General features: G+C 46.3%; 1 protein-coding gene across 1 annotated transcript in view; it reads left to right on the top strand.

The window, feature by feature from the left end:
- Window positions 1-26,099, top strand: part of PHACTR3 (phosphatase and actin regulator 3) — a 213,522-nt gene that overhangs the window by 149,581 nt on the left and 37,842 nt on the right. The window contains exon 8 of the mRNA XM_058287272.1: window positions 24,614-24,767. Coding sequence (XP_058143255.1) covers window positions 24,614-24,767 — 154 coding nt within the window. The remainder of the gene's footprint in view (window positions 1-24,613; window positions 24,768-26,099) is intronic.

A 26,099-nucleotide genomic window follows, 5' to 3' on the forward strand; every position in this document is an offset into this window, starting at 1 on the left:
CCCCGGCTGGTAGAGGGGCTTCTTGTGGGTGAGCTGGTGGGGGGTTCTCCTCTTCCTGCTGCTCGTAGGTCGAGTTGTTTGTTACCAACACGCGTCCCTCTTGCCGCTGACAGTGCCCCGCCCTGGGCAGGCGGCCAGCTGGTAGTGCTCTCCCCTGGGCAGTGCTCATGTCCCCAAGCCCCGCTTTCCCTCCCATTGCCTGGTTTTGTGAACAGGTGACATACTCTGGTGGTGTCACTTCAAACAGCCCTGAAGACAAGGTAGGTCTCTCCCGCCTCGCTCTCCCGGCCACCCGGACCTGTTCCCCGGGACGCCCGGCCATCCCAGTGCGTGGCCTGCCCTCCTGGGGGGCCCCATGCGGCCGGGAGCACAGGTGGGCAGGCTGGGGGGGGGGCGCTGTCTCCCTTTCCTCGCTGCCCAGGAGGACTGAGGGGGGAGGCCACAGGTGATGGGGACAGCCTTGGGGCCAAGCACCCCCTCCATTCACGTCAGAGGACGCGTGGTCTTTAGGGGAGGAGGGCTGCCGCCCGAGGAGCACCTGCAGCGGATGAGGGAAGAGCTGGCCAGGCGCCTGTGCCCTCGTGCGTCTGCTCGTTGAGCACGTGCTGTGCCCCAGGCCCTGCTCGTGGAAGCTAGTGTGGTCGAGACAGCCCCTTTCTCCCACGGGCCCGCCGGCGCGGGGGAGGCGCAGCTCGTGAGCAGGCCAGGCAGCTGCGGACCCACAGACCGGCTCGTGAGGGGGGACCCAGGTGAGGGGCAGCCAGCGGCGGGGGCGGCAGGGCAGGGGGCAGGTGCTGTTTGAGCTGGGAATGACCAGAGGTGCTTCCACGCCAGGAGAAGTCCAGGCAGACACAACGGCCAGGGTCGCTGAGATTTTAGCCAACGTCGTCTTCTAGAAGTTGGTAGCTTTGGGTTTTACGTTTAGGGCCGTGATTGTTTTGAGTTAATCACTGTATATGGTGAGAGCTGAATGCAGGTCCAGTTTGGCATATTCTTATCTGATTTCCCAGTACCATTTGTTGAAAAGACTACACCCGCCTCTCTGAAACACACTTGCGCCTTGTGAAAATCCCTCGTCCTTATGTGCGTGGCTCTTTCCCTGGACTCTCTCCTGTTCCATTCATCTGTTTCTCTCTCTCTACGCTAACATCACACTCTCTCAATTCCTGTAGCCTTGTAATAAGTCTTGAAATCAGGTATCAGTCCTCCAACATTGTCCTACTTTTTCAAAGATGTTTTCACTCTTCTAGAGCCTTTATATTATCATACACATTTTAGAATCGATTTAGTTTATTGATTTCTACCCAAAAAAAACCTGAAATTTTAATTCGGATTGCACTGAATCTATACAGCAATTTGGGGAGAATTAACATCTCAGCAATATTGAGTTGAAAATATACTTTGTCCATTGAAATACTGTTGCATTTTTGTCAAAAATCCCCATTGTATGAACTCATCCCTCTCCACTTACCTAGTCATCTTTAATTTCTCCCAAGAAATGATTTTTCAGTTTTCAGTATATAAATATTTCATATTTTTTGTCAGATGTATGCCTAAGTACTTTATATTTTAGGCTATTTTAAATAGTATTTTTAATTTTGATTTATGACTTTTTTTTGCTAGTGTGTAGAAATACCATTGGTTCTCATATATCAGTGTTCTGCAGACGTCACACTCACTTTTTAATTCTGGCTAGCATTTTTATAGATTCCATTGGATTTAATTTTACATGGATGATCATGTTGTTTGCCAATAAAGACCATTTTACTTCTTCCTTTCAAATCCAGATGCTGTTTCCTTCTTTTTCTCGCATCGTCGCACTGGCTAGGACATCTATAATAATAGACGTGGTGCCTGTAGGCACGGTGTTTTGGATTTTAGGGGAAAAATTAGGAATGTTTGTTGGATTCTGTCAAATGCTTTTCTATGACTACTGAGGTGATCATACAGTATTTCTTTTTTCAGTTGATTAATTTGGTGAATTGCATTAATTTTCGTGAATGATAAACCAACCTTGTGTTCCTGGGATAAAACCCACTTGATCATGTTGTTTACCGTTTATTTGTATTGTGGTATTTGATTTGTTAAAATTTTGTTCAGAGTTGTTCATAAGTGTTCATGACAGATATTGGTCTTTGGTTTTCTTTTCTTGAAATGTCTTTTCTACTTTTTGCATCAAGGTAAACTCTGGCCTTATGAGTTATGAAGTGGTCCTTTCTTTTTAAGTTCTGAAATAATTTGTGTAGAATTGGTATTATTTAGTCCTTAAATGTTTGATAAATTTATCAATGCAGCCATCTAGGCCTTCAGTTTAGTTTTGTGTGCGTGTGTGTGAGAAGGTTTTCAACTAGAAATTCAATTTCTTTGAAGGTCTATTTTGGGTATTTGTTTCTTCTCAAGTGAGCTTTGGTAGTTTGTGGTTTTTCAAGGAATTTGCTCATTTCATCTAAATTGTTGACTTTATTGGCATGTAGTTCATAATATCCCTTTCTACCCTTTTAATAGGTGTTTTGATATGTTATAATTTCATTTTCATTCACTTCAAAATGCTTTCTAATTTCATTTTTGATTTCTTCTTGGACCTATGAGTTATTTAGAAGTTTTAAATTTAGTTTCACATTATTTGAGTATTATTCTAGAGATCTTTCTGTTTAATTTCCAAATTAATTCCATTCTGGTCAGAGAACATGCTTTATGTGACGTGAATTCTTTTAAATTTATTGAGGCTTGTTTTATGGCCCAGAAACTGTTCTGTCTTGGTAAACGTTCCATGTGTACTTGAAAAGAACGTGTGTTCTTCTGTTGTTGGGCAGCGTGTTTTGTAAATGTCAGTTGGGTGCATTTGGCTGATCGCATTGTTCAGTTCTTAGACATCCTTACTGATTTTCTGACTACTTGCTCTATCAGTTATTTAGAGAAGGCCTTTGAACTCTCTTACAGTAACTGCGGAGAAATGTGTTTTTCCTTTGTTTTGTTGGTGTTTGTTTTACGTATTTTAGTTCCCAGCAAGATCCTACATATTTTGGATTGTTACATCCTCTTGATGAAATTCTCCCTTTATCATTGTGAGACAACCCTCTTTACCCACAGCAAGCAGGTCCTTGACGTCTACCTTGTCTGATATTATCCCAGGTCAGTTTTGCCTTTCATTAGTGTTAGCATAGGATACGTTTTACCCTCTTTTTTACTTTTAATATATTTGCGTCTTTGTGTTTAAAGTGCTTGGTTTATAGGCAGTATATAGTTTGGTCATGCTTTTTTTTAATCTAATCTGAACATTTTTTGCTTTTAATTAGGATACTCAGATGATTTAATCTAACGTGATTATTGATATAATTAGGCTTAAATCTAGAATGTGTCTATTTGTTTTCTGTTTGTCCCATCTTTTTTTGTTGTTCTCTTCTTCTCTTTCTGACTTGTTTTGGATTGAGTATTTTTTGTGAGCATTAAACATACTTGCTGAAGAGTTTGTCGCAGATTCCTAGTTTTAAAAATTCTTAAAACAACAACGTGAATTGACAGTGAGTTTTATTGAATGCCTTTTCTGCATTTCTTGAGGTAGCCATATGACTTTTTGGTTAATGTGATGAACTATAATAAATTATAAATATTAGATTAATCCCTAGAGATTAACCCAAGTTGCATCCCTATGTACAAACCTGAGTCGAACATATTATATTGTCTTATTTTATAATATATGTTGTTGGAATAGGGCTCAGCAGTATTTTTCTTTTCTGATAATGTCTCTATTGTTTTTTATAATTATTTTTAATTATGTTAAAATATGCATAATATAAAAATCATCTTACCTATTTTAAGTGTCTTGACAAGGCTGCGGAACTTTCATCACTATTTCCAGACTGTTTTCATCATCCCAAACCAAAACCCATCCTCATTTAGCACTAACTCACCATTCTTTCTTCCTCCTACCCTGTAACTACTAGGCTGCTTTTGTCTCTATGAATTTGCTTATTCTATGTATTTCATATAAGAAAAATCATCCACTATTTTGTCTTTTTGTGTCTGCTTATTTCACTCAACATGATATGTTCGAGTTTCATCCATGTTGTAGCATGTACCAAAAATGCAGTTTTGTTTTTAGTGGAATAATATCCCGTTGTATAGATATTCCACATTTTGTTTATCCATTCATCTGTTGACATGCACTTGAGTTGCTTCCATCTTTTGGCAATTGTAAATAATGCCGCTGTGAACATCACTGTGTAAATATCTGTTCAAGTCCCTGCTTTCAATTCTTTTGGGGTCTAAACCTAAGTGGGATTCCCAGGTCATATGGTAATCTCTACTTAAGTTTCTGAGGAACTGCCAAACTGTGTTCCACAGAGGCCACACTATTTTACATTCTGACCAGCAGTAAATGAGTGTTCCTGTTCCTCCACATCTTCTCCAACACTGATGACTTTCCAATTTTTTAATAATAGTCATTATACTGGGTATGAAATGGTACTTCATTGTGGTTTTGATTTGCATTTCCCTAATAACTAATGATGTTGAGCATATTTTCATGTGCCATTTGTGTATCTTCTTTGGAAAACTGTCCAAGTTTTTGGCCTATTTTTAAATTGGATTGTCTCTTTGTAGTTGCATTGAAGCCTTTCTATATTCTGGATATTAAACACTTATCCAGTATGTAGTTTCCAAATATTTTCTCCCATTGTATAGGTTGTTGTTTTTACATTCAAGATACAGTTATTTGAGGATTCGAAAATTTTTTATTTTTATTAGGTCCCTTTATTTTTTCTTTTGTTTCTTGTACTTGGGGTATAAAGTCTAAGAAACCATTGCCCAACATGAGGTCCTAATGCTTCCCTACGTTGTCTTCTAGGAATTTTATATTTCTGACTCTTATATTTAGGTCTTTGGCAATGTATGAGTTGATTTTTCTATAAAGTATGAAGTAGAGGTCTACCTTCATTTCGCAAATGAAGATCCACTTTTCCTAGCACCATTTGTTGAAAAGACTATTCTTTCCTAATTGAGTGGTCTTTGCCCCCTTGTCAGAAACCAGTTGGCAATAATGTAAGGGTTGATTTCTGAACTCTCAATTCAATTCCATTAGTTTATATATCTGCTCTTGTGCAGGTATGAGGCTGTTTTGATCATAGCGGCTTCAAAGTAAGTTTTAAGATCAGAAGTGTGACTTTTTCAATTTGTTCTTCTTTTTCAATATGGCTTTGGCTATTTGAGGCCCCTTACCCTTTCATATAAATTTGGTAATTGGCTTTTCTATTTCTATAAAGCAGATTCTTGGAGTTTTGGTTGGGATTGGGTTGAATTTGTAAATCACTTTGGGTAGAATTGTGACATCTGAACAATATTTAGCCTTCTAATCCATGAACACAGACTGTCCTTTCATTTATATAGGTGTTTAATTTCTTTTAGCAATGTTTTGTAGTTTTCTGTATACAAATCCTTTACATTCTTGGTTAGATTTATTCCTGGATATTTGAATCTTTTAGTTGCTAATGTACATGGAATTTTTTTTTCTTGATTTTTTTCTTTTCTGATTATTCATTACTAGTGTATAGAAACACTGCAATTTTTGGTTATTGATCTTGTACCCTGCCACTTTGCTGAATTAATGTATTAGCTCTAGAAGCTTTGTTGTGGATTTTTAAGCATTTCCTATATATAGGATCATGTTATCTGCAAATAGGAAATTTTTACACCTTCCTTTCCAAATTGGATGCCTTTTATTTCTTTTTCTTGCCTAGTTGCTGTGGCTAGAATTTCCAGTATAATGTTGAATAACAGTGGGCATCCTTACCTTGTTTTTGATCTTAGAAAGCTTTCAGTCTTTCACAATTAAGTTTTATGTTAGCCATGGGTTTTTCATATCTGGCATTTATCATGTTGAGGAAGTGTTTGTATTAGGAAGGGGTGCTGGATTTTGTTAAATGTCTTTTCTGCGTCAATTAATATGATCATGTAGTTTTTCCCCCTCATTCTGTTAGTGTAGTGTATTACATTTATTAATTTTCTTATGTAGAACCCTCCTTGCATATCTGGGATAAATCTCACTTGATCATGGTATATAATTCTTTTAGTGTGCTGTTGGATTTGATATGCTAGTATTTAGTTGAGGATCTTTGCAGCTATATTCATAGGAGATATTACCTATAAATTTCTTTTCTTGTGGTATCTTTATCTGGATTTGGTATGAGGGTGATGTAGGCCTCATAAATGAATTAGGGAATGTTCCCTTCTCTTCATTGTTTTGGTAGAGTTTGAGCAGGATTGGTGTTAATTCTCCTTGGAGTATTTGGTAATATTCCCCTGGAACTCCATCTGGTCTTAGGCTTTTCTTGCTGGGAGGTTTTCATTACTGAGTCAATATCTTTACTAGTTATTATTTTGTTGAGATCTTCTAATACATCTTGAGTCAGTATAGATAATTCATGTGTTTCTAGAATTTGTTTCATCTGGGTTATCTAATTTGTTGGTGTACAGTTGTTCACAGTATCTTTATATAGTCCTTTTTATTTCAGTGGGATTGGCAGTAATGTCCCCCTTTTCATTTCTGATTTTTGTTATTTGTGCCTTCTTGTTTTTCTCCATAGGTCTAGCTAAAGGTTTGTGAGTATTCTTGATCTTTTCATAGAACAAACTTTTGGGTTTTTTCATTCTCTCTGTTGTTTTTTATTCTCTATTTCATTTATCTCTGCTCTAATCTTTATTTCCTTCCTTCTGCTCATTTTGGGTTTAGTTTCCTCTTCTTTTTCTAGGTCTTCCAGTTTTGTGGTTAGGTCTCTGATTTGAGATATTTCTTTTTTTTTATGTAAGCATTTAAATCCATACATTTCCCTCTCAGCCCTGCCTTCACACATCCTGTAAGTTTTGGTATGTTGTATTTTCATTTTCATTCACCTCAAGGTATTTCCCAATTTCCCTTGTGATTTTACCTTTATCCCATTGGTGGTTTAAGACAAAGTTGTTTAATTTCCACATATTTGTGAATTTTCAATTTCCCCCTTTCCCATTGATTTCTACCTTCATTCCATTGTGGCTGGAGAAGATACATTGTACGATTTCAGTATTTTTAAAATTTATTGAATCTTGTTTTGTAACCTAAGACATGGCCTATCCTGGAGAATGATCTTGAGTATTTAAGAATAATGCATGTTCTGCTCCTGCTGGGTGAAGTGTTCTAACTGTGGTTATTGGGTCGATTTGGTTTAGAGTATCAGTCAAGTCTACTATTTCCTTATTGATCTTCTGTTTAGATGTTTTGTCCATTATTGAAAGGGGTGTATTGAAGTCTCCTAATGAAGAACTATTTCTACCTTCAAATTTGTCAGTATTTGCTGCATGTATCTTGGGGCTCTGCAATTAGGAGCATATATTTTTATAATTTTTAAATCTTAAATTGTTCCCTTTTTCAGTACATATGACCTTCTTAGTTCCTCATAACAGTTTTTTTTTTCTCTTAGTCAATTTTATCTGACATTAGTATAACTAACCTAGCTCTCTGTGGTTACTATTTGCATGGCATATATTTTTTCCATCCTCTCCCTTTCAATCTGCTTATGTCTTTGATTTTAAGGTGAGTCTCTTATAAATAGTATATAGTTGGGTCATGTTTTTTATCCATTCTGTCAACCTCCAGCTTTTGACTGGAGAGTTTAGTCCATTTACATTTAAAGCAACTACTGATAATGTAGGACTTTCTTTTGTCATTTTTCTATTTAGTCTTTGTAAGGCTATTTAGTCTTATATCTTTTTTGTCCCCTGATTCTTTCATTAATTCCTACTCATATTTATTTGATTTTATTGTATTGTTCCATATTGAGTCCTCTCACATTTCTTTCCAGATATATTTTTCATATGTTTTCCTTGTGGTTACCATAGGGTTAAACTTTAACATCCTAAATATATAATAATCATATGTGATTTGATAACCAATTTGACTTCAGTAGCATGCACAGGGAAGTGGTTGTGGCTCAACTGATAGACGTCCGCCTACCATATGGAGGGTCCAGGGTTCATAACCCAGGGCCTCCTGACCCATGTGGTGAGCCGGCCCACGCACAGAGCTGCCGCGTTCAAGGAATGCTGTGTCATGCAGGGGTGTCCCCCACATAGGGGTGCCCCACGTGCTAGGAGTGCCCCCCACAAGGAGAGCTGCCCCGTGCAAAAAAAAAGTGCAGCCCACCCAGGAGTGGTGCTGACATAGCAAGATGACACAACAACACAAAAGTGACACAGTTTCCTGGTACTGCATAACAAGAATGCAAGCGGACACAGAACACACAGCAAAAGGACACAGAGAGCAGACAATGGGGGGAAGGGGAGAGAAATAAATAAAAATAAATCTTAAAAAAAAAAATAGCATACACATACGTTGTTCCTGTATACCCCTACCGTATTAGTTAGCCAAAGGCGTGCTGATGCAAAATATTGGAAATCTGTTGGCTTTTATAAAGAGTATTTATTTGGGGTAGAAGCTAACACTTAACAGGCCATGAAACATAAGTTAGTTCCCTTACCCAAGTCTGTTGCCACGTGTTGGGGCAAGATGGCTGCCGACATTTGCCAAGAATTCAGGCTTCTTGGGTTCCTCTCTTCCCAGGGCTCCTTCTCTCCAGGCTCAGCTGCTGTGCTCACTCCATAAGGCCAGTTGTAGACTATCAGGCAAACGACTTTCTCTCTCTCCCTGGGGCTTCTGCCTTGTGTAGGGGGCTGTCTCTTTTCCTCTGTGTTCTTCTCCTGTGTGTTCACTTCCTAGGCTCCAGCTCAAAACTCTAGCATCCAAAACTCCAACTCTGTCCATCACCATGCCTTTTATCTGTGAGTCCCCACCCACCTACTGATGTGGCCAAATCAAAGCCCTAGTCATAATTTAATCACACCCAGGTATAGACCAGTTTATAAACATAATCCAATATCTAATTTTGGAATTCATAACTATATCAAACTGCTATACCCACCTTTTTTGTATTTATGAATTTTATCTTCATACATTATATGTCCAAAACATATTATATTATAGATTTATCTTTGCTTTTTATGCATTTGTAGGAAGTAAGAAGTGGAGTTACATACCAAAAGTACAGTACAATAGTACTGACATTTTTAATTGCCCACATAGTTACCTTAGTAGAGGTCTTTATTTCCTTATGCTCTTAGATCCACTGTCTAGTGTCTTTTTCTTTCAGTCTGAAGAATTCCCTTTAACACTGTTTATAGGGCATATTTAGTGGTAATGAACTCCCTTAGCTTTTGTTTTTCTGGAAATGTCTTAAACTTTTCCTCGTTTATGAAAAAGTCTCATTAGATATTCTTGGTTGGTGATTGTTTTCTCTCATCACTTCAACCCACTTCCCTCTTACCTCCGTGGTTTCTGATGAGAAACTTGCACATAATCTAACTGGAAATCCCTTGTACAACCATGCTGCTTGTCTCTTGCAGCTTTTAGCTCTCTCATCCTTTGCATTATGCATTTCAGTCAGTACATGATGGGCATATTTCTCTTTCAAATTTGTCCTGTTTGGTGTTGCCAAAAGCTGCTAGAAGCAATATAACAGAAATGAGTTGGCTTTTATAATGGGAATTTATTAGTTTAAAAGCTTACAGTTCTGAGGCTCTGAAACTGTCCAAATCAAGGCATCATCATAGATGCTGTCTCACCAAAGGTTGGCTGCTGGTGACCCTGGACTCCTGCCACGTGGCAAGGCACAGTGGTGGTTCTGCCAGTCTGGGTCTCTGCCACTGCCTCCAGGCTCACTTTCTCTCCAAGCTCAGCTGTGAGTGATCAGGCATATGGCCTGTCTCTCCCCTCTCCTCTGGGTCTTGTTTCTTGGAGTTTCTCTGTCTTTGCTGCTTTTTCTCTGTGTGTCTCTGTTCGTATAGGACACCAGCAAGAGGTATCAAGACCCACCCTGGGTCACTGAAGAACTCCAATCAAAGCTCCCCCAGCTGAATCCAATCCAGTCAAAGGGTCCTGTACCCACAGGAAGCAATTAGGTTTAAGAACATGATTTTCTGGGGTCCATAAAAGACTCAAACCAGGACAGGTCTTCTCTGGGATTCTTGTATATGCATATTCATGACTTTGGCTAAGTTTGGGAAGTTTTATGTCATTCTTTGAATATTCCTTCTGTCCCTTTCTTTCTTCTCCTTCTGGAACTTCCATAATGCATATATTGATACACTTGAATGGTGTCCCAGAGGGTCTCTTAGGCTACTTTTGCTTTTTATAATTTTTTCTTTTGGCTTCTCAGTCTGATTCATTTCAGTTGCCTTGCCTTTTAGTTCACTAATTCTTTCTTCCACTAGCTCTAATCTGCTTTTGAAACCCTCCTGGGAATTTTCATGTCCTTTATTGTGGTCAACCTCAGTTGTTCTGTTTGGTTCCTTTTTAAAATTTCTATCTCTTTATTGGGATTCTAATATTTTTCATTAATTTCATTATAATCATTAGTTCTTTCTCTATATTTCCCGTCATCTCCTTGAGCATATTGAAGATCACTTTTTAAAAGTCTTTCTTTGTTACGTCCATAGTCTGGTTGTCTTCATTGATATTTTTTGGTCTTTTACCTTCTTCCTTTGGATGGCCCATTTTTTCTTGTTTCTTTGTCTTGTAATCTTTTGTTGCACAAGGTACATTTTAATATTTTAAAATGTTAACTCTGGCATTTATTCCCTGAGATGTCTGTTTCTTGGGTTTTTATCCAACTGGTAATATGACAGAATTTCTTGAGGGTCAGGAGTTAACAAAAGCAAGCAAACCTAAGCAAAGAATGACTTTCACCATCTTTGCAAATTGGTTTTGCATTGGCTGGTGCTATCTCAGTATTTAGCCGTCCCATCAGGCAGGGAAGCCCAAGACAAGCATGCAGTTCAGCGTCCTCCCTTTCTTTCTGGCTTGTGTCTCGTCCTGGGCTTGTGCTTGCTAGTGGCGGTAGGAGGTCCTCTGATAATAGGGTTTTGAATGCTCCCTCTGTCTCCCAGGAACCAGACCTCTTCCTCTTCCAGGTGTTCCACAGTAGGATTAGAGGAGGAAGCTTTTGCCCAGAGCAGACTGAGTCATGTCGTTTCTTAAACTGCTTCCCTTGTCTCAAGCTGCTTTTGCTTGGAGGGCAAATTCTGGACAGAGTCACACTGGTGAGGAGTTTCCCAAGTCCGCCTTTCCAACCAGAGCAAAGCCAGGGACATGCAAAGGGAGAGCCAGCTCCCAGCTGCCCTGGGCAGGGAATGAGCGAGGGGCCAGGAATCCCACTGAACTTCCTCCACTGTCCCAAGCTGCTTTCTTGACTTGGCACCTGCCCAGTCAGTGCAGCCCTTCAGCTGCCCTCTGCAGCCCTGAGGAAGTGGACAGTCTTCCTCCCCTCTGCTGCCTTTGTCCAGGGAAGGTTGGAAGAGTGGCCACCCTCAGAGCTGGGCACCCAGCGACCCGAGGGAGCTGATCAAAAGCAGTGATCAGCAATTGGACCATGCTCCACACCCACCCCCCCGCTCTTGGGGAACTAGGGTTTTTTTTTCCCTCTTTGGGCCCAGTAAGGTATGCCAGGGGCTGTACCCCACTTGCTGCCTGTTGCTAAGTGGGGGATGGGGCATGGTAACTCCTTCAGAGAGAACAATTTATTGGTATTCCACAAATTACCAGCCACCTTCTCTTTTCTTTGAATGCTGCACAGAGTTCTGCTTGACTCTTCCAAATAGCTAATTCAGACAGTTGCTGTCTGTTAAAGTTGTTCTGATGAAGGGACTGATTCCCGGAGCATCCTACTCTGCTACCTGCCCATCATTCCTCCTCGATACTATCACTTTTAATTTGGAAGGTGTATTAGTCAGGGTTCTCTAGGGAAACAGAATCAACAAGAGATATCTGTCAATAGTATGTGATTTTATAAGTCTCACATGACAATGGGGATGCACAAGTCCAGGTTCCGCAGGCCGGCTGCAACCAGGAGCTGCAATGAGAGTACAGTGAAGGTTCTTGACAAGTTCTGGGAGGTGTTGGCTGTCCAAGACAAGCTGGGAAATTTTCACTCAATGCTGGAATCACTTCCCCTTTTAAGGCATTCAACTGATTGGATAAAGCATCACTTATTGCTGATAGTAATCTCTGTGATTGATACAATTGTAATCGGCTATCTATGATTTACTACTGCAGTAAAGTCAATGGTGACTAAAGTCCAAAATGCCCTTGTATTACAGTTAGCCCAGTACTTGCTGGACCAAACAACTGGGCACGATTACCTGGCCGAGTTGGCACATTAGCCTAACCATCACAGTCCACCCCTTGTCAACTTGGCAACCATACACATTACCTTAAACCATACTTAGTGTCTAAGTAGAAACAATAACAGACATGCATATATATATATTTATATTTCTGCCTAACAATGTTCAACTCTCCCACGTACAACCAGAAACGCATTAATTCTATACAGAATAAGGTGCAAGTTCTTGGGTAATATTCACTCTTAAACTTGACATCCTCAAATATTATGACATGAAACTGATACAACTTGTTATATGATAGGGAAAAGTTGGGAAAGAAGACAGAAATTCGTTTTGTGCACATGTACAATCATCATCCTCATGAAACAAGGAAGAAAGATTCATGACCACTACAGTCCTAGTTTCTGTAACTGGTCACATGGTGAAAGTTCATATTTATCACTACTTTCTTCCACTACCCATTCCATGTTTCCATTACCCTCAGCAAGCACTTCAGCTGGCCGTGGTTCTTTGCCTGGTGGGGTGATCCAAACTTTCCTTCCTGAAGATTCTGGGCCATTGTTAGTCCTGCTTGGATTGGGTTGTTGCAATTTTCCATTGACTTTAATTGTAGGACATGGTAGCACTAGGAGATACCCTACAGGATCTCCTGTATTCCAGGCAAACTCTTCTTTACCCCCATTATGTAGATGCAGTCCTGTTTCCCTTTGATAGGATCAATCACTCTAGCCAGTAAAGTAATTTCTTTCTTTGACTGTTGATTCAGAGGTAAGAGGAGCCCAAAGTGGCTAGGTGGCAGTTTTAACTTCTAGTTCAATGGAATCATTGTTGTGTTCCCTGGTGACAGCACTCCTCCTTTAGGGAGTAAAACATGTAGACCAGCAGAGTTTGAGGTTGCAGGGACAGGAAGCAAAAATTTCCTAGTGGGTCACTAGGGGTAATAGTGAGTGGGGCCACTCCCATTTCTACCCCTTGTTTCCTGGACCCATGGATCCTGGTTATGGGAGAAACAGCACCATAGAGTGGATGCTGATTTAGAGCATACACGGCCTCCTGGAGAAGATTGCCCCAGCCCTGCAAGGTATTGCCACCTTGTTGGTGCCATAATTGAGTCTTCAAAAGGCCATTCCACTGTTCTTTCAATCCAGCTGCTTCAGGGTATGGGGAACATGGTAAGACCAGTGAATTCCATGACCATGTGCCCATTCCCACACATCATTTGCTGTGAAATGGGCTCCTTGATTGGAAGCAATGCTGTGTGGAATGCCATGGTGGTAGGTAAGACATTTGGTAAATCCACAGATGGTGGTTTTGGAAGAAGCTTTGCATGCAGGAAATGCAAACCCATATTCAGAGTATGTGTCTATTCTAGTTAAAACAAATCGCTGCCCCTTCCATGGTGACAGTGGTCCAATGTAGCACCAGGTAGCAGGCTGGTCACCTCGAGGAAAGGTGCCATATTGGGGGCTGAGTGTGGGTCTCTGGTGCTGGCAGATTGGGCACTCAGCTGTGGCTGTAGCCAAGATAGCCTTGGTAAGGGGAAGTCCATGTTGCTGAGCCCATGCATAACCTCCATCCCTACCTCCATGGCCACTTTGTTCATGAGCCAATTGGGCAATGACAGGAGTGATTGGGGAAAGAGACTGAGCATTAGCCACAGAGTGGGTCATCTTATCCACTTGATTATTAAAATCTTCCTCTGCTGAAGTCACCCTCTGGTGAGCATTCACATGAAACACAAATATTTTCATATTTTTTGCCCACTCAAAAAGTTCTATCCACATACCTCTTCCCCAGACCTCTTTGTTACCAATTTTCCAATCTTGTTCCTTCCAAGTCCCTGGCCATCCAGCCAAACCATTGGCAACAGCCCATGGATCAGTGTACAAATGCACCTCTGGCCATCTCTTTTTCTAAGCAAAATGAACAACCAGGTGCACTGCTTGAAGTTCTGCCCACTGGGAGGATTTGCCCTCACCACCGTCCTTCAGGTATGTCCCAGAAGAGGACTGCAGGGCTACAGCTGTCCACTTTCAGGTGGTACCTGCATATCGTGCAGGACCATCTGTAAACCAGATCCGTGTTTTCTCTTCCTCAGTCAACTGATTGTAAGGGACTCCCCAAGAGGCCAAAGCTGTGGGCTGGGGAAGAGAAGGTAACATGGCAGGGGTGGTGACCCTGGGCATTTGGGCTAGTTCCTCACATAGCTTACTTGTGCCTTCAGGACCCGCTCAAGCCTTATTTTGCATATACCCCTTCCACTTTATTATGGAGTGCTGCTGTCCACACCCAGCTTTATGGTTTGCTGGGTCAGACAATACCCAGCTCATGATAGGCAACTCAGGTCTCATGGTAACTTGTTGGCCCATTGTTAAGTGTACAGTCTCCACTAAGGCCCAGTAGCAGGCCAAAAGCTGTTTCTCAAAAGGTGAATAGTTTCCTGCGGAGGATGGCAGGGCTTTGATCTAAAATCCCAAGGGTCTGCGCTGTGATTCTCCTATGGGGGCCTGCCAAAGACTCCAGACAGCATCTCTGCCATTGAAACTTCCAGCACCATTGGATCTGCTGTATCATATGGCCCAAGTGGTAGTGCAGATTGCACAACAGTCTGGACCTGACACAGACTTTCTTCATGTTCTAGTCCCCAATCAAAACTAGCAGCTTTTCTGGTCACCCGGAAAATGGGCCAGAGTAGCACACCCAAATGAGGAATATGTTGTCTCCAAAATCCAAAGAGACCAACTAAGTGTTGTGCCTCTTTTTTGGTCATAGGAGGGGCAGATGCAACAGCTTATCCTTCACTTTAGAAGAGATATCTTGACATGCCTCACACTACACTGAATGCCTAGAAATTTCAGAGGTGGAAGGACCATGTATTTTAGTTGGATTTATCTCCCATTCTCTCTCCTGCAAATGCCTTACTAATAAGTCTGGAGTCTTTGCTACTTCTTGTTCACTAGGTCCTATCAACATGATGTCATCAGTATAACGGCCCAGTGTGATATCTTGTGGGAGGGAAAGACGATCAAGATCCCTGCAGACAATATTTTGACATAGGGCTGGAGTATTGATATACCCCTGAGGAGGGCAGTGAAGGTATACTGCTGGCCTTGTCAGCTGAAAGCAAACTGTTTCTGATGGTCCTTACCAATAGCAATTGAGAGAAAAACATTTGCGAAATCAATAGCTACATATCAGGTACCAGGGGACATGTTGATTTGCTGAAGCAATGATACCACATCTGGGGCAGCAGCTGCAATTGGAGTCACCACCTGTTTAAGTTTACAATAATCTATAGTCATACTCCAAGATCCATCTGTTTTCTGTGCAAGCCAAATAGAGTTGAATGGGGCTGTGGTGGGAATCACCACCCCTGCATCCTTCAAATCCTTGATGGTGGCACTAATTTCTGCAATCCCTCCAGGAATCCAGTATTGCTTTTGGTTTACTATTTTGCTAGGTAGGGGCAGTTCTAGTGGCTTCCACTTGGCCTTTCCAACCATAATAGCCCTCACTCCACAAGTCAGGGATCCAGTGTGGGGATTCTGTCGGTTACTGAGTATGTCTATTTCAATTATGCATTCTGGAACTGGGGAAATAACCACAGAAAGGGTCTGGGGACCCACTGGACCACCTGTGAGACAAACCTGAGCTAAAACTCCGTTAATCACCTGACCTTCATAAGCTCCTACTGACTGGTGGACCTCAGTGACGTTTTGGGTCTCCTGGAATTAATGTCACTTCTGAATCAGTGTCTAATAATTCCTGAAATGTCTGATAATTTCCTTTTCCCCAAGGCACAGTTACTCTGGTAAAAGGCTGTAGATCTCCTTGGGCAAAGGTGAGAGGAAGATTAACAGTATAAATTTTGGGCAGTTTAACAGCATCCTTCCCCAAGGAGACTGGCCTTCTCCTCATTCAAGAGGCTCTGGGTCTGTAAACTGTCTCAAGTCTGGGAATTGATTAAGGGGCTGTGATTCTCTCTGCATCTGTAATTTGAGTTATGATTTTATTCACTCAACCTAGAACTCTTCTGATTATACAGATCCCAAAAGAATTTAGTAGACTGTCTATTTCATTTCTCGATACCCCATGATGTATCAGCCAATGCCATAACTCTACACGACTCAGACTATTTTGAGTGCTTTTTTGAATCTGCCTTTCACTGTGGTAGCCATGCCCACCTTGACTGGATATCAACTGCTGATCTTGACTTTTACCAGGCTGACATCCAATCATCCCCATAATGTATTTTTTAAACGATTTATTTATTTATTTATTTCTCTCCCCTTCCCCCCACCCTAGTTGTCTGTTCTCTGTGTCTATTTGCTGTGTGTTCTTCTTTGTCCGCTTCTGTTGTTGTCAGCAGCATGGGAATCTGTGTTTCTTTTTGTTGCGTCATCTTGCTGTGTCAGCTCTCTGTGTGTGCGGCGCCATTCCTGGGCAGGCTGCACTTTCTTTCGCGCTGGGCAGCTCTCCTTACGGGGCGCACTCCTTGCTGTGGGGCTCCCCTACGCAGGGACACCCCTGCGTGGCAGGGCACTCCTTGCACGCATCAGCACTGTGCATGGGCCAGCTCCACACGGGTCAAGGAGGCCCGGGGTTTGAACCGTGGACCTCCCGTGTGGTAGACGGACGCCCTAACCACTGGGCCAAGTCCGCTTCCTTCCATAATGTTTAAGGATTCTAATTCCATCACATCTCTCCCTACAGTAATATCTGGACTACAGAGAAGAGCAACCACAGAGCTTTCCAGGGTAGATGGAATTAGTTTTAAAATTTTTTCCCTCACAGTCCCGGTTAAAGGTGTGTCCTCTGGACATTCCTGGGGTGGGTGGGCAGTTCTCAAACGGTAAATCCATTCCAGCATTCCAGTCTCCCTAAGCCTTTGAATTCCCTCTTCTGCTGTGTAGTAGGGCTAATCTGGCATCTCAACCTCAGACATGCTAGGCCATCTGTTGGTACAGGTTTCAATCAGCCACCCAAACAAACTGTTAGAGCCCTTTCTAACCCCTCCAGCTACAGCGCTGAATCCAGATTTTCTGCTTAGTGGGCCCATATCCATAAATTCAGCCTGATCCAACTTTATATTCCTTCCACAATTATCCCATACCCTTAGTATCCATTCCCACACATACCCCCCTGATTTCTGTCTTATAAGTTGGAAAACTCATGCAACTCTTTCTGAGTATACCTTACTTCCTCATGGGTCACACTTTGTATTTCACCTTTGGGGACTTGGTGTGATTTTAGTCTAGTAATAAGTCTTGAAGACAATAGAGGTAGTGGGGGTGGGTAAGGAGAAGATTAGAAATGCCTTGCAAGCTACTGACCTCAGGGCATTCCCTTGCATTTTCTTCTGGTGAGACTGGATTATTCTCTTCAGGCAGGGGTTGGAAGGCAGTTTCCTTAGGACAGACTGGACGCTTGGCAGTGCATGCTAGAGTTTGGCTGGTACGTGCCTCAGGGCTGGGAGGAGGTCCAGACTCCCTGGGGCAGGCTGGAGGCTGGATGATACAAGGTTGACAAGGTGTCGTCTGGACAGGACAGGCCGTGGCAGGCTTATCTGGTAAAGTCTCAGGAGAATTCAGGGTTTTGATGTCTGATCAATATCATCATCATCCCATGCCTCCATCCCAATCCTCTGGGTTCTAGTCTTTTCTAATCAATGTCTTCACTTTAACTACAGAAACCCTGCTGGGTTGAGATTTTAATTTCCTTTGTAACTAGTACAATGAGAGTCTGAGTTTGGTTTTCAGATATTTTGAACCTGTGGCTACAGGAGACAGGATTTTCTTTCAGAGCACAGTTAGAAACTTTTGCATCATCCATTCAGTGTTAAAGTTTCAAATTTGAAGCCTTTAACTCATCTTTTCCTTTTGTAACCTTATCCAGAGTATCTAGGAGGAGCAAGTGAACAGCATTATACCTTTTGACTCCACAAAACTCTGTTAAGGTGTTGAAAACACTCTCACCCAGATCCTTGCTTCTTACAAGCGTGGACGCAGGGGAATCCAGTGATGCTATTTTGCGGATCTCGATTGCCAACTCGCGCCATGGACTATTAGCAGCCTCTTTGTTATTGGAAAGGGAGTCGTCAGTACCCTTGAGTCCAATTAGGGTAGAAAGACAATTGCAAAACTCCCAGAACTACCTCAGACCTCCCATGTTTAAGACTCTGTTCCTCAAGAACCACTCCCAGTACCAAGCTATATTAGTCAGGGTTCTCTAGGGAAACAGAATCAGCAAGAGACATCAATAGGATGCAGTTCTGTAAGAGTCTCTCATGTGAGCATGGGGATGCACTAGTCCAGGTGCCGCAGGCAGGCTGCAACCAGGGGCTCCGATGAAAGTCCAGTGAAGATTCTTGATGAGTTCTGGGAGACGTTGGCTGTCCAAAGACGAGCTGGGAAATTCTCTCTCAATGCTAGAATCACTTCCCCTTTTAAGGCCTTCAGCTGACTGGATAAAGCATCACTCATTGCTGATGGCAATCTCCCTGACTGATGTAATTATAACCAGCTATCTATGATTTACCACTGCAGTAAAGTCAATGGTGACTCAAGTCCGTAAATGCCCTTGTATTACAGCTAGCCCACTCCTTGCTTGACCAAACAACTGGGCACACTTACCTGGCCGAGTTGGCACACTAGCCCGACCATCACAGGAGTGAGGCAACTTTTCACCACGAATACTTCTACAGAGCAGATTCGGGCTCTGCGTGTGGGTGTCCCCATGTGGGGGACCCCCCCCGGGGGACCCCCCCCCCGGGACCTTTCAGGTTTTGCTGAGATTTCCTTCCTCGTTCCTCGCTTCGCTCCACCTTTGCCTCAGGCCCCTTCCTCATGTGACTTGTTCTGCCTGGATCCGTGCAGTTCAGCAGGCATTTCCTGAGCCTGTGATAAAATGAGCAAGTCCACATTCTTGTCACAGGTGGCTGTATTTAGGGAAGGAGCCACATGGACAAATCATTTGGATTTGTTTGGAGGATGCACAAATTGAACACGTCATGTGCTTCAGACCCTGAGAGTTGCCTGCTTCCTCCTCTCCCCTCACCTGGCCCTGAGCCTTGCACCTTCCTCATCTCTGCCGAGGTGTAGCAGTGTGTTCTAGACAGTGCCTCGCTGCATGGAGCAAATCCTTCATCATCAGGGTCAGAGGGAGGATTTTGCCATGGGGGGAAGGTTTAAATACTTGTCCTATCACTTACTCTCACTGTGCTTCGGCAGGAAAGCAGAGCTCAGTTTAGGACATGCTAAGGTTGAGCTGCTGATCGAGAGCCGGGTGGAGAGAGCAGGAAGGAAGCTCGATGGACAATCCTGGAGTTTGGGAGAGGTGGTGTCATCCACGGTCAGCTCTTCATGCTTGGGACAGAGAGAGTTCGTGCCAGGGGCTCAAGCTGGCAGAGGAAGAAGAGGCCTGAAGCTCGAGTCCTGAGCGTGGCCACACTCGTAGTTTGCTAAAAGCTGCCGAAAACAATATACTGGGAAAGGGTTGGCTTTTACGATGGGAGTTTACTGGCTTACAGGCTTCCAGTTCCGAGGCTGGGAAAAGGGTCCCAATCAAGGCATCGTCAGGCGAGGTGCTCTCAAGACCTGCTGCCAGCGGTCCTGGGCTCCCGGGAAGGCAAGTGGCAGCACCTGCCTTCTCCGGGCTCCGTCACCCACAGCTTCTGGCTGCTTCCCCTGTTTCTTTCTGAGCTTCTGTGGGTCCTCTCTGAACTCCTGTGTCTTTTTTTCCTCTGTGTTCATCCCATCTATAAAGGACTCCAGTAAGAGGATTAGGACCCACTCTGGGTAGCACTCTGCCGCGGTACCCTAAATAAAAGGCCCTGAACTGAAGTGACCTGATGGGAAGGTCCCCACGGGAGGGGAGGAGCTCTAGGGTCACGCTCTTTCCTGGGGTCCTAGAAGCCTCAAGCTACCCCACCTTTCGAGGCGAGGAGATGACGAGGCTCGGCATCGGGAAGGGAGATAGGGTGGCTGGCGCAGTGACCTGGAAGGCAAGGGAAGAGGGCCTCCAGAGCGGACGCCGCTGACCACGACAGGTGCTTCTGGGGCTCACGCCAGCCCTCTGGATTCTCCACCAGCATCCTGCGCTCCGCGGGCGCGGGGTGGGAGTGCCCCGGCCGGCATCGGGCGTGAGTGCCCCGGAGCGTGGGAGGCCGCCTGCTGCTTGGAATGGGGAGAGCCTAGACCCCTGCCCCTCGCTGGCTGTTAGGGCCCCTCTACCTGGGGAGGGAGTGGACGTGGCCATCTCTGAAGCCCTGTCTAAGCTGTGCCTTTTCTGGAGCAGGGCTGGACCTGGCAGCCTGAGGGTTTTACTCTAATTTAATTTATTTTGGGGGCCTGTGCGGTGGCATTCCTGCGCTTGTGCCCACCCAGAACCGCAGAGGGTATGGAGCAGAGCTGAAGAGAAATGGAAGTCTTGGACTTGGGAAGGCAGTATTCTTTTTCAACAGCTGCCCCCGGGGGAAAGGCTTTTTGCACGGGGAAAACTTGAGTCGTGTCAAATGCAGGCAGCCTTGCAAGGGGGGCACTTCCCTGGAACCGTCGGACTGGGCAAATGATGACACGTCTTGGGGACGAGCCTTTGAGGGAGCTCTGTCCCTGCTAGGTTGTCTCCCGAGGCTGCCAGGCAGCCCTAAAGTTCAAGGTTACAGCAGAGGCTCAGGAGCAGGGATGGGGCTGGGACAAGAGCAGACATCCTTACCGTGGGTTTAGCCGTTTATCTTGAAGGCACGCTCCCTGGGTTGCTGCAGGCCTTTGTTAATTTTTCTAAAAAGGTTGATTCTGACTGTCTTTGCTAGTTTTCTCATTGCTTTTATGGAAGAGAGAATTTTCAGGGGCCCTTATTGTGCCATTTCTGCTGACATCACTCACCAATATGTAAAGAAACTGTTTTTAGACAGGGAAACTGTAGGTATAATAAAAGTAAAATGTTACACTAGAGGCAGTATTAATAAGCAAAATTATCAATTTCTGACTTTTCCATGTTGATTTATAAGCATATATACATATTTACAAAATTAGACCCACACATATATTCCTATATATAATATGCTTATTTTTCTACAAGTGACTTTCCTTAGCAATATATCATGAATGTCTTTTTGTCATTCCATAACTTACATGTCATCATTTTTAATAGGTATCCATGTTACAGCAAAGGCAGGAGTTCTGAACCATAGAAACTCACAACCGGCACTCTAGAAAGGTGGCTAAACAGTTTTATTACACGCGGGCCCAGAGGAGAGTCAATCTCCAAATTCTGAGCCCCGTTTTTCAGTTCTCATAGATTTATATAGGATTTCAGGTGGGATCAGCATAATTTTTGTTCATTGGCTAACGTGTTGCTAGGTGAAATTTTGCAAGCAGGGGGGTTACAGAGGCAGAATGCAGCTGCAAGTTTGAGGGCTGATTTACAGAAGCAGGGGGTGAAGTCACTGGTTTGATATCTTCCTGCTAGGCCATGTTTTCACAGGCTGATGTACAAAAACAGGGGCAGGAGTTATTTATTTGATATTCTCCTGCAAGGCCATGCCCTCACAGGCTGATCCACTGAAACGGGGGCCGGAGTGACTTGTTAGATATTTTGCAAGGTTACGCTTTTTACTCCTCAACACCCAGTATTCAGGCACAGATGCAGCATGATTTGCTTAACAAGCGCCTTCTTGACGGGCACTGAATTGCGTTTAGTGTCTAATTCTCAGACCTGATGCTGCCGTGAACATCGTTTTACGTGTGTTTCTTTATGTTCTTGCCTGTCTGTTCTGGAAGGCATATTCCTGGAAGTGGGGTGCTGGGTGGAGGCTGGGAGGGAAAGCAGCGTGTCTGAGGGCATGTGGGGGGGCTGCCTTGCACACTCAGCCCAGGCAGGGGCGACCTGCTCAGTGCCCGGCTGGAGGCGCTGGGGCTGCTTGTTTAGATTACGTGTATCAACGGGGTAGAAGGGCCACTCACATGCATGAGGAATTCTCACTTGAAACTTCTTTATTTTCTGGAAATTCCTTCCCCCGTACCTTGGGGAAACCCGATCCATGCACATGTTTTGGCTGTGGCCCTACTGTGCACCTGCATGGAGCTTATTGAGCCCGGTTTAGTAACTACGTGATAATTACTTGTTGCTGGAACACAGACCCTGCGTGTGGAGTGATTCTCCTCTGACACGGGATCCCTTTCCTCAGTCAAACAGGATTGAAGTTTGTAATGACAAGCCTGAGGCATTTGCAGGAGGCTTAAGCACTTTCTCTATCAAAAGCTAACACAGATGAAGCCCGTTCAGCGTAGCTTTATGGCGAAGCATGTAAGAATTCTCCGAAAACGGCAGTCGCGCTTTGCCAACTTCCGGATCCCTGAGGTTTTGTCCTGAGACCTTTGCCAGCCCCTAAATTCATGAATGCACCTCTGGCTTTCAAGTTCCCCGTAAAGCGCAGTAGAGACTGACTAGACTATGTGTGCCTTCAGGTCCTTTCTGGCTCTATAAATTACAAAGCTCTTAAAACAAAGGCGGCCGGAGCCCTCGCTGAGCGGCTCTGGTCCTCACTTTCCTTCTCTCTAGCTCCCGAGGCCTGCGAGTTCACAGCAGAAGCGCGATCTGCTCCGCGCTCAGCTCTGTCTCCCCATACCCCAGACTTGTGTTACATGGCCACGTTACTCAGCCTGGGTCCGGCCCTGGGCTCCCACCCCCACCCCCCGCCCAGATGTGACCCTCGGGGAGGTCATCTTTCTTCAAGTTTGCCTCCATCTGCAGAAGTGACTCTGAGATGGCGGCTTTGGCCCACAGGGTTTAACTCCACGCCCTGCTACGCTGTATTTCACTTTGGAGTTACTTGCAAGCAGTGTGCAGTTGACTGTACACGCCGAGGGGGGCCGGGGACTCTGCTTCTCAGAAAGGCCAAGTGGCCGTTTCCTCTTAGTGAACGGACGGCGCGTGATGGCCGTGGCCGCGGGGCCTCCACTTCTCCAACGTGAAGGTCAGCATTCTCCTCCTGCGGTCGTTCCCTCGGGGTGCTGAAACCAAGGGCCGCGGATTCGGCGGCTTAGAGCAGTGGAGACTGAAACCCAGGGCCGGCAGGGTGGGCGCCTCCCGCGGGCTTTGGGGGGATCTGCCCCGCGCCTCGCCCCCGGGAGGTGCTGCGTGTAGGAGCATCGCTCCGCCTCTGCGTTCCCAGGCGTGTCGGTGAGCCCCTCCTCCTCTTACAAAGCCCACCCTAACCCAGCACGGCCTACCTTAGCCAACGGCATCCGCAAAGACCCCAGATCCCAACAGGGCCCGTGGCTGAGGGTCTGTGCAAATGTGGTCTGGGGAGACACGCTCCAATCCACGCACGTCCCTGCCTCTCACCTGTGCCCGGATTTCACCCACGGCAGGGGTGTTTGATTTGGCCCACATGTTGTCCAAAAGAGATGGATGTATTTTTTCAGATTTTGGTTTTTCTTGAAATACTTAGAAGATCTGGAGTTCTCAGATCCACGTTCTCGCGTGAAAGTGATGAGGCAGATGTGTCAGGGTGACACATCCCTCCCCAGTGTGCCACAGCCCCCACCACTCCCAGATGCCCCCCTGCACTTCTTCATGTGCCTCCCCTGGTTCCCACCTCAGGGGTCCTCCTCCAGGGCACGTCGGCAGTGTCTGGGGGTGTTTTTGATCGTCCCGGGGCACGTGCAGGCTGCAGAAGTGCCTTGGCCAGCGGCACTCCACGTTAGCGGTCCTTCACCCGCTAGGGGGCTTCACTGATGACCTGCTGTTCAAGCTCCTCCAGGAGCAAGGACCCGGGGTGACGCGCACGGGTGACGCTCTCCTGGAACTCAGAGCCTCGTGGTGGAGGCAGATGAACTAACACACTAGAGGGAGGCCGGGTGCACGGAGCTTGAGGCCAGCCGCCGCGACGGGCCGTGGAAGCCCCAGGCTGCGCAGCTGCAGTGGAGGCCGCCCTGGCGTGGTGCGGGCAGGAGGGGAAGGTGCAGAGGCCTGCGGGGAGGGGGGCTCCAGGAACTGGGAGTCGAGCACGTGGCCAGCGTGCCACGGCAGCACCCAGGGGCGCGCCAGATGCAGGGGTGCCACTGGGTGCAGTAACCACGTGATTGACGGTCCAAACCCGGACACTTAGGGAGGAGCTAGAGGGTGCAGTTAATGACCACCTGGGGCAGGTAGCAGCCAGGCCTCCCCCCACCAGCTGAGGATGGAACACCTGGCCCTGGGGGGGCTCGGTGAGCAGAGAAGGGGCTTGGGGGCTCCCTGCACTGTGCATCCTCCTGGAGGGCACCTGGCGGACAGGTGAGGTGCAGGTGTGCCCGTGGTTCCAGCTGCAGCCCCGCGGCCGAGCGCCTCCCCCCGCGGGTGGGGTAGATGGACGCGCCAGCATGCCACTGAGTCCCCTTTGTCTCCCCTCCTGGCCTCCTAGGAACTCTGCCCAGGAAGTGCAAGAAGGAGCTCCTGGCGGTGAAGCTGAGGAACCGGCCAAGCAAGCAGGAGCTGGAAGACCGGAATATCTTCCCCAGGAGGACTGACGAGGAGAGGCAGGAAATCCGGCAGCAGATTGAGCTGAAGCTCTCCAAGTGAGTAGCGGGCGACACCCGCGCAGCGGCCTCGGGGAGCCCGCGGAAATGCCTCCTCCCCGCCGCGTCGCCCCGGCTCCCCGCGCGCTGAGCGTGGCCGTCAGGGGTTCTCGCCCGCGGCACCGTTGGCGTTTGGGCCGGGCGGTTCTTGCTGGGGGGTGGGCGGCAGTGTCCCTGGGCGCTGCCCACTTGTCCCCTGGGGGAGGATCGCTGGGGTGAGGGAGCAGGCAAGGCGCGTGAAGAAGTGGAGGGGGCATTTGGGAGGGGTGGGGACTGTGGCAGGCTGGGGAGGACGCGTCTTGTCTGGCATGTAGAGGAGAAGGGGGCCAATCCCTGGTCACCTTCACGCAGGAACGTGGGTCCAGGATCACCAAATCTTCCAAGTTTTTTCAAGAAAAACTCAAAATCTAGAAAAAAAATATCCCTCTATTTTGGGTAGTGAATGAGTGGGCTGAGTGAGAGCCCCCTGCTGTCAGGCTGTGGCCCCGAGCTGTCAGTGAGCGGCATCTGCTAAATAGCCCCCGCGGGTCCCCTCGGGCTGTCACTTGGTCCCCGGCTGGGAGCAGACGGGCCTCTGGGTCCTGGTGAGTGGGCCGTGGGACGCCGCCGCTCACCTGAGGCGGGACGTTCTGGAGGGCGAGACCGACGGTGGGTGGGGAGGGCAGGAGTGAAAGGAGCTCTGCGGGGCCCCGTCCGGGGGCTCTCGGGGCAGCTCTTGAGCCCCTTCAGGGGTTCCGGGCGTGGTGGGCGGGAGGCCAGCCTGTGGGCAGGGGGAGGACAGGGGCGGCCGCTCCACCCTGCGGTGGTGGGGGGCTCGCCGTGGCCGCACCTGGCCCTGGGCGGAACCCCAGGGTGCCGTGGTCCGCGTCCCGGCCGGCAGCTGGGACCCCTGCTCCCGGCACCGCCTGATGGGGGGCAGGACCCCTCCCCTCTGACCTTCCCCCTCCCTGCGTGCGGCGGGCGGGGCAGGAGCCGGAGCTTCCCAAATGGGGCGGCGGGTCCGGGGTGGCCGCCGTGCCTCCTCCGCGCCTGCGGCCCCGGGGTGCTGACGCTGACCACGCTCGTTTTCCTGCGGTCAGCGCCACCGCCTCCCAATCAGTGGTGGCCACGAATCGTGGGCTTCAGGTTCTAGATCTAGTAATATTTATTTTTCAAGATGAAGGAGAAGGTACTCCCTTCCCGTCCTTTTCCAGGGGCGTGCTGGGGAACTCGGCCGAGAGGCCACAGGCTGAGGGTTGTGTCAGTCTCAAAGCCCGCTGCCCCCTGCCGGGGTGTGGCGGGGGCCGTGGACGGTGTGTCGTGGTCCTCTCCCCGACCCCTCCGTTGCTCTGA

This window comes from Dasypus novemcinctus, chromosome 24 (assembly GCF_030445035.2).
Source record: "Dasypus novemcinctus isolate mDasNov1 chromosome 24, mDasNov1.1.hap2, whole genome shotgun sequence".
NCBI lineage: Eukaryota > Metazoa > Chordata > Mammalia > Cingulata > Dasypodidae > Dasypus > Dasypus novemcinctus.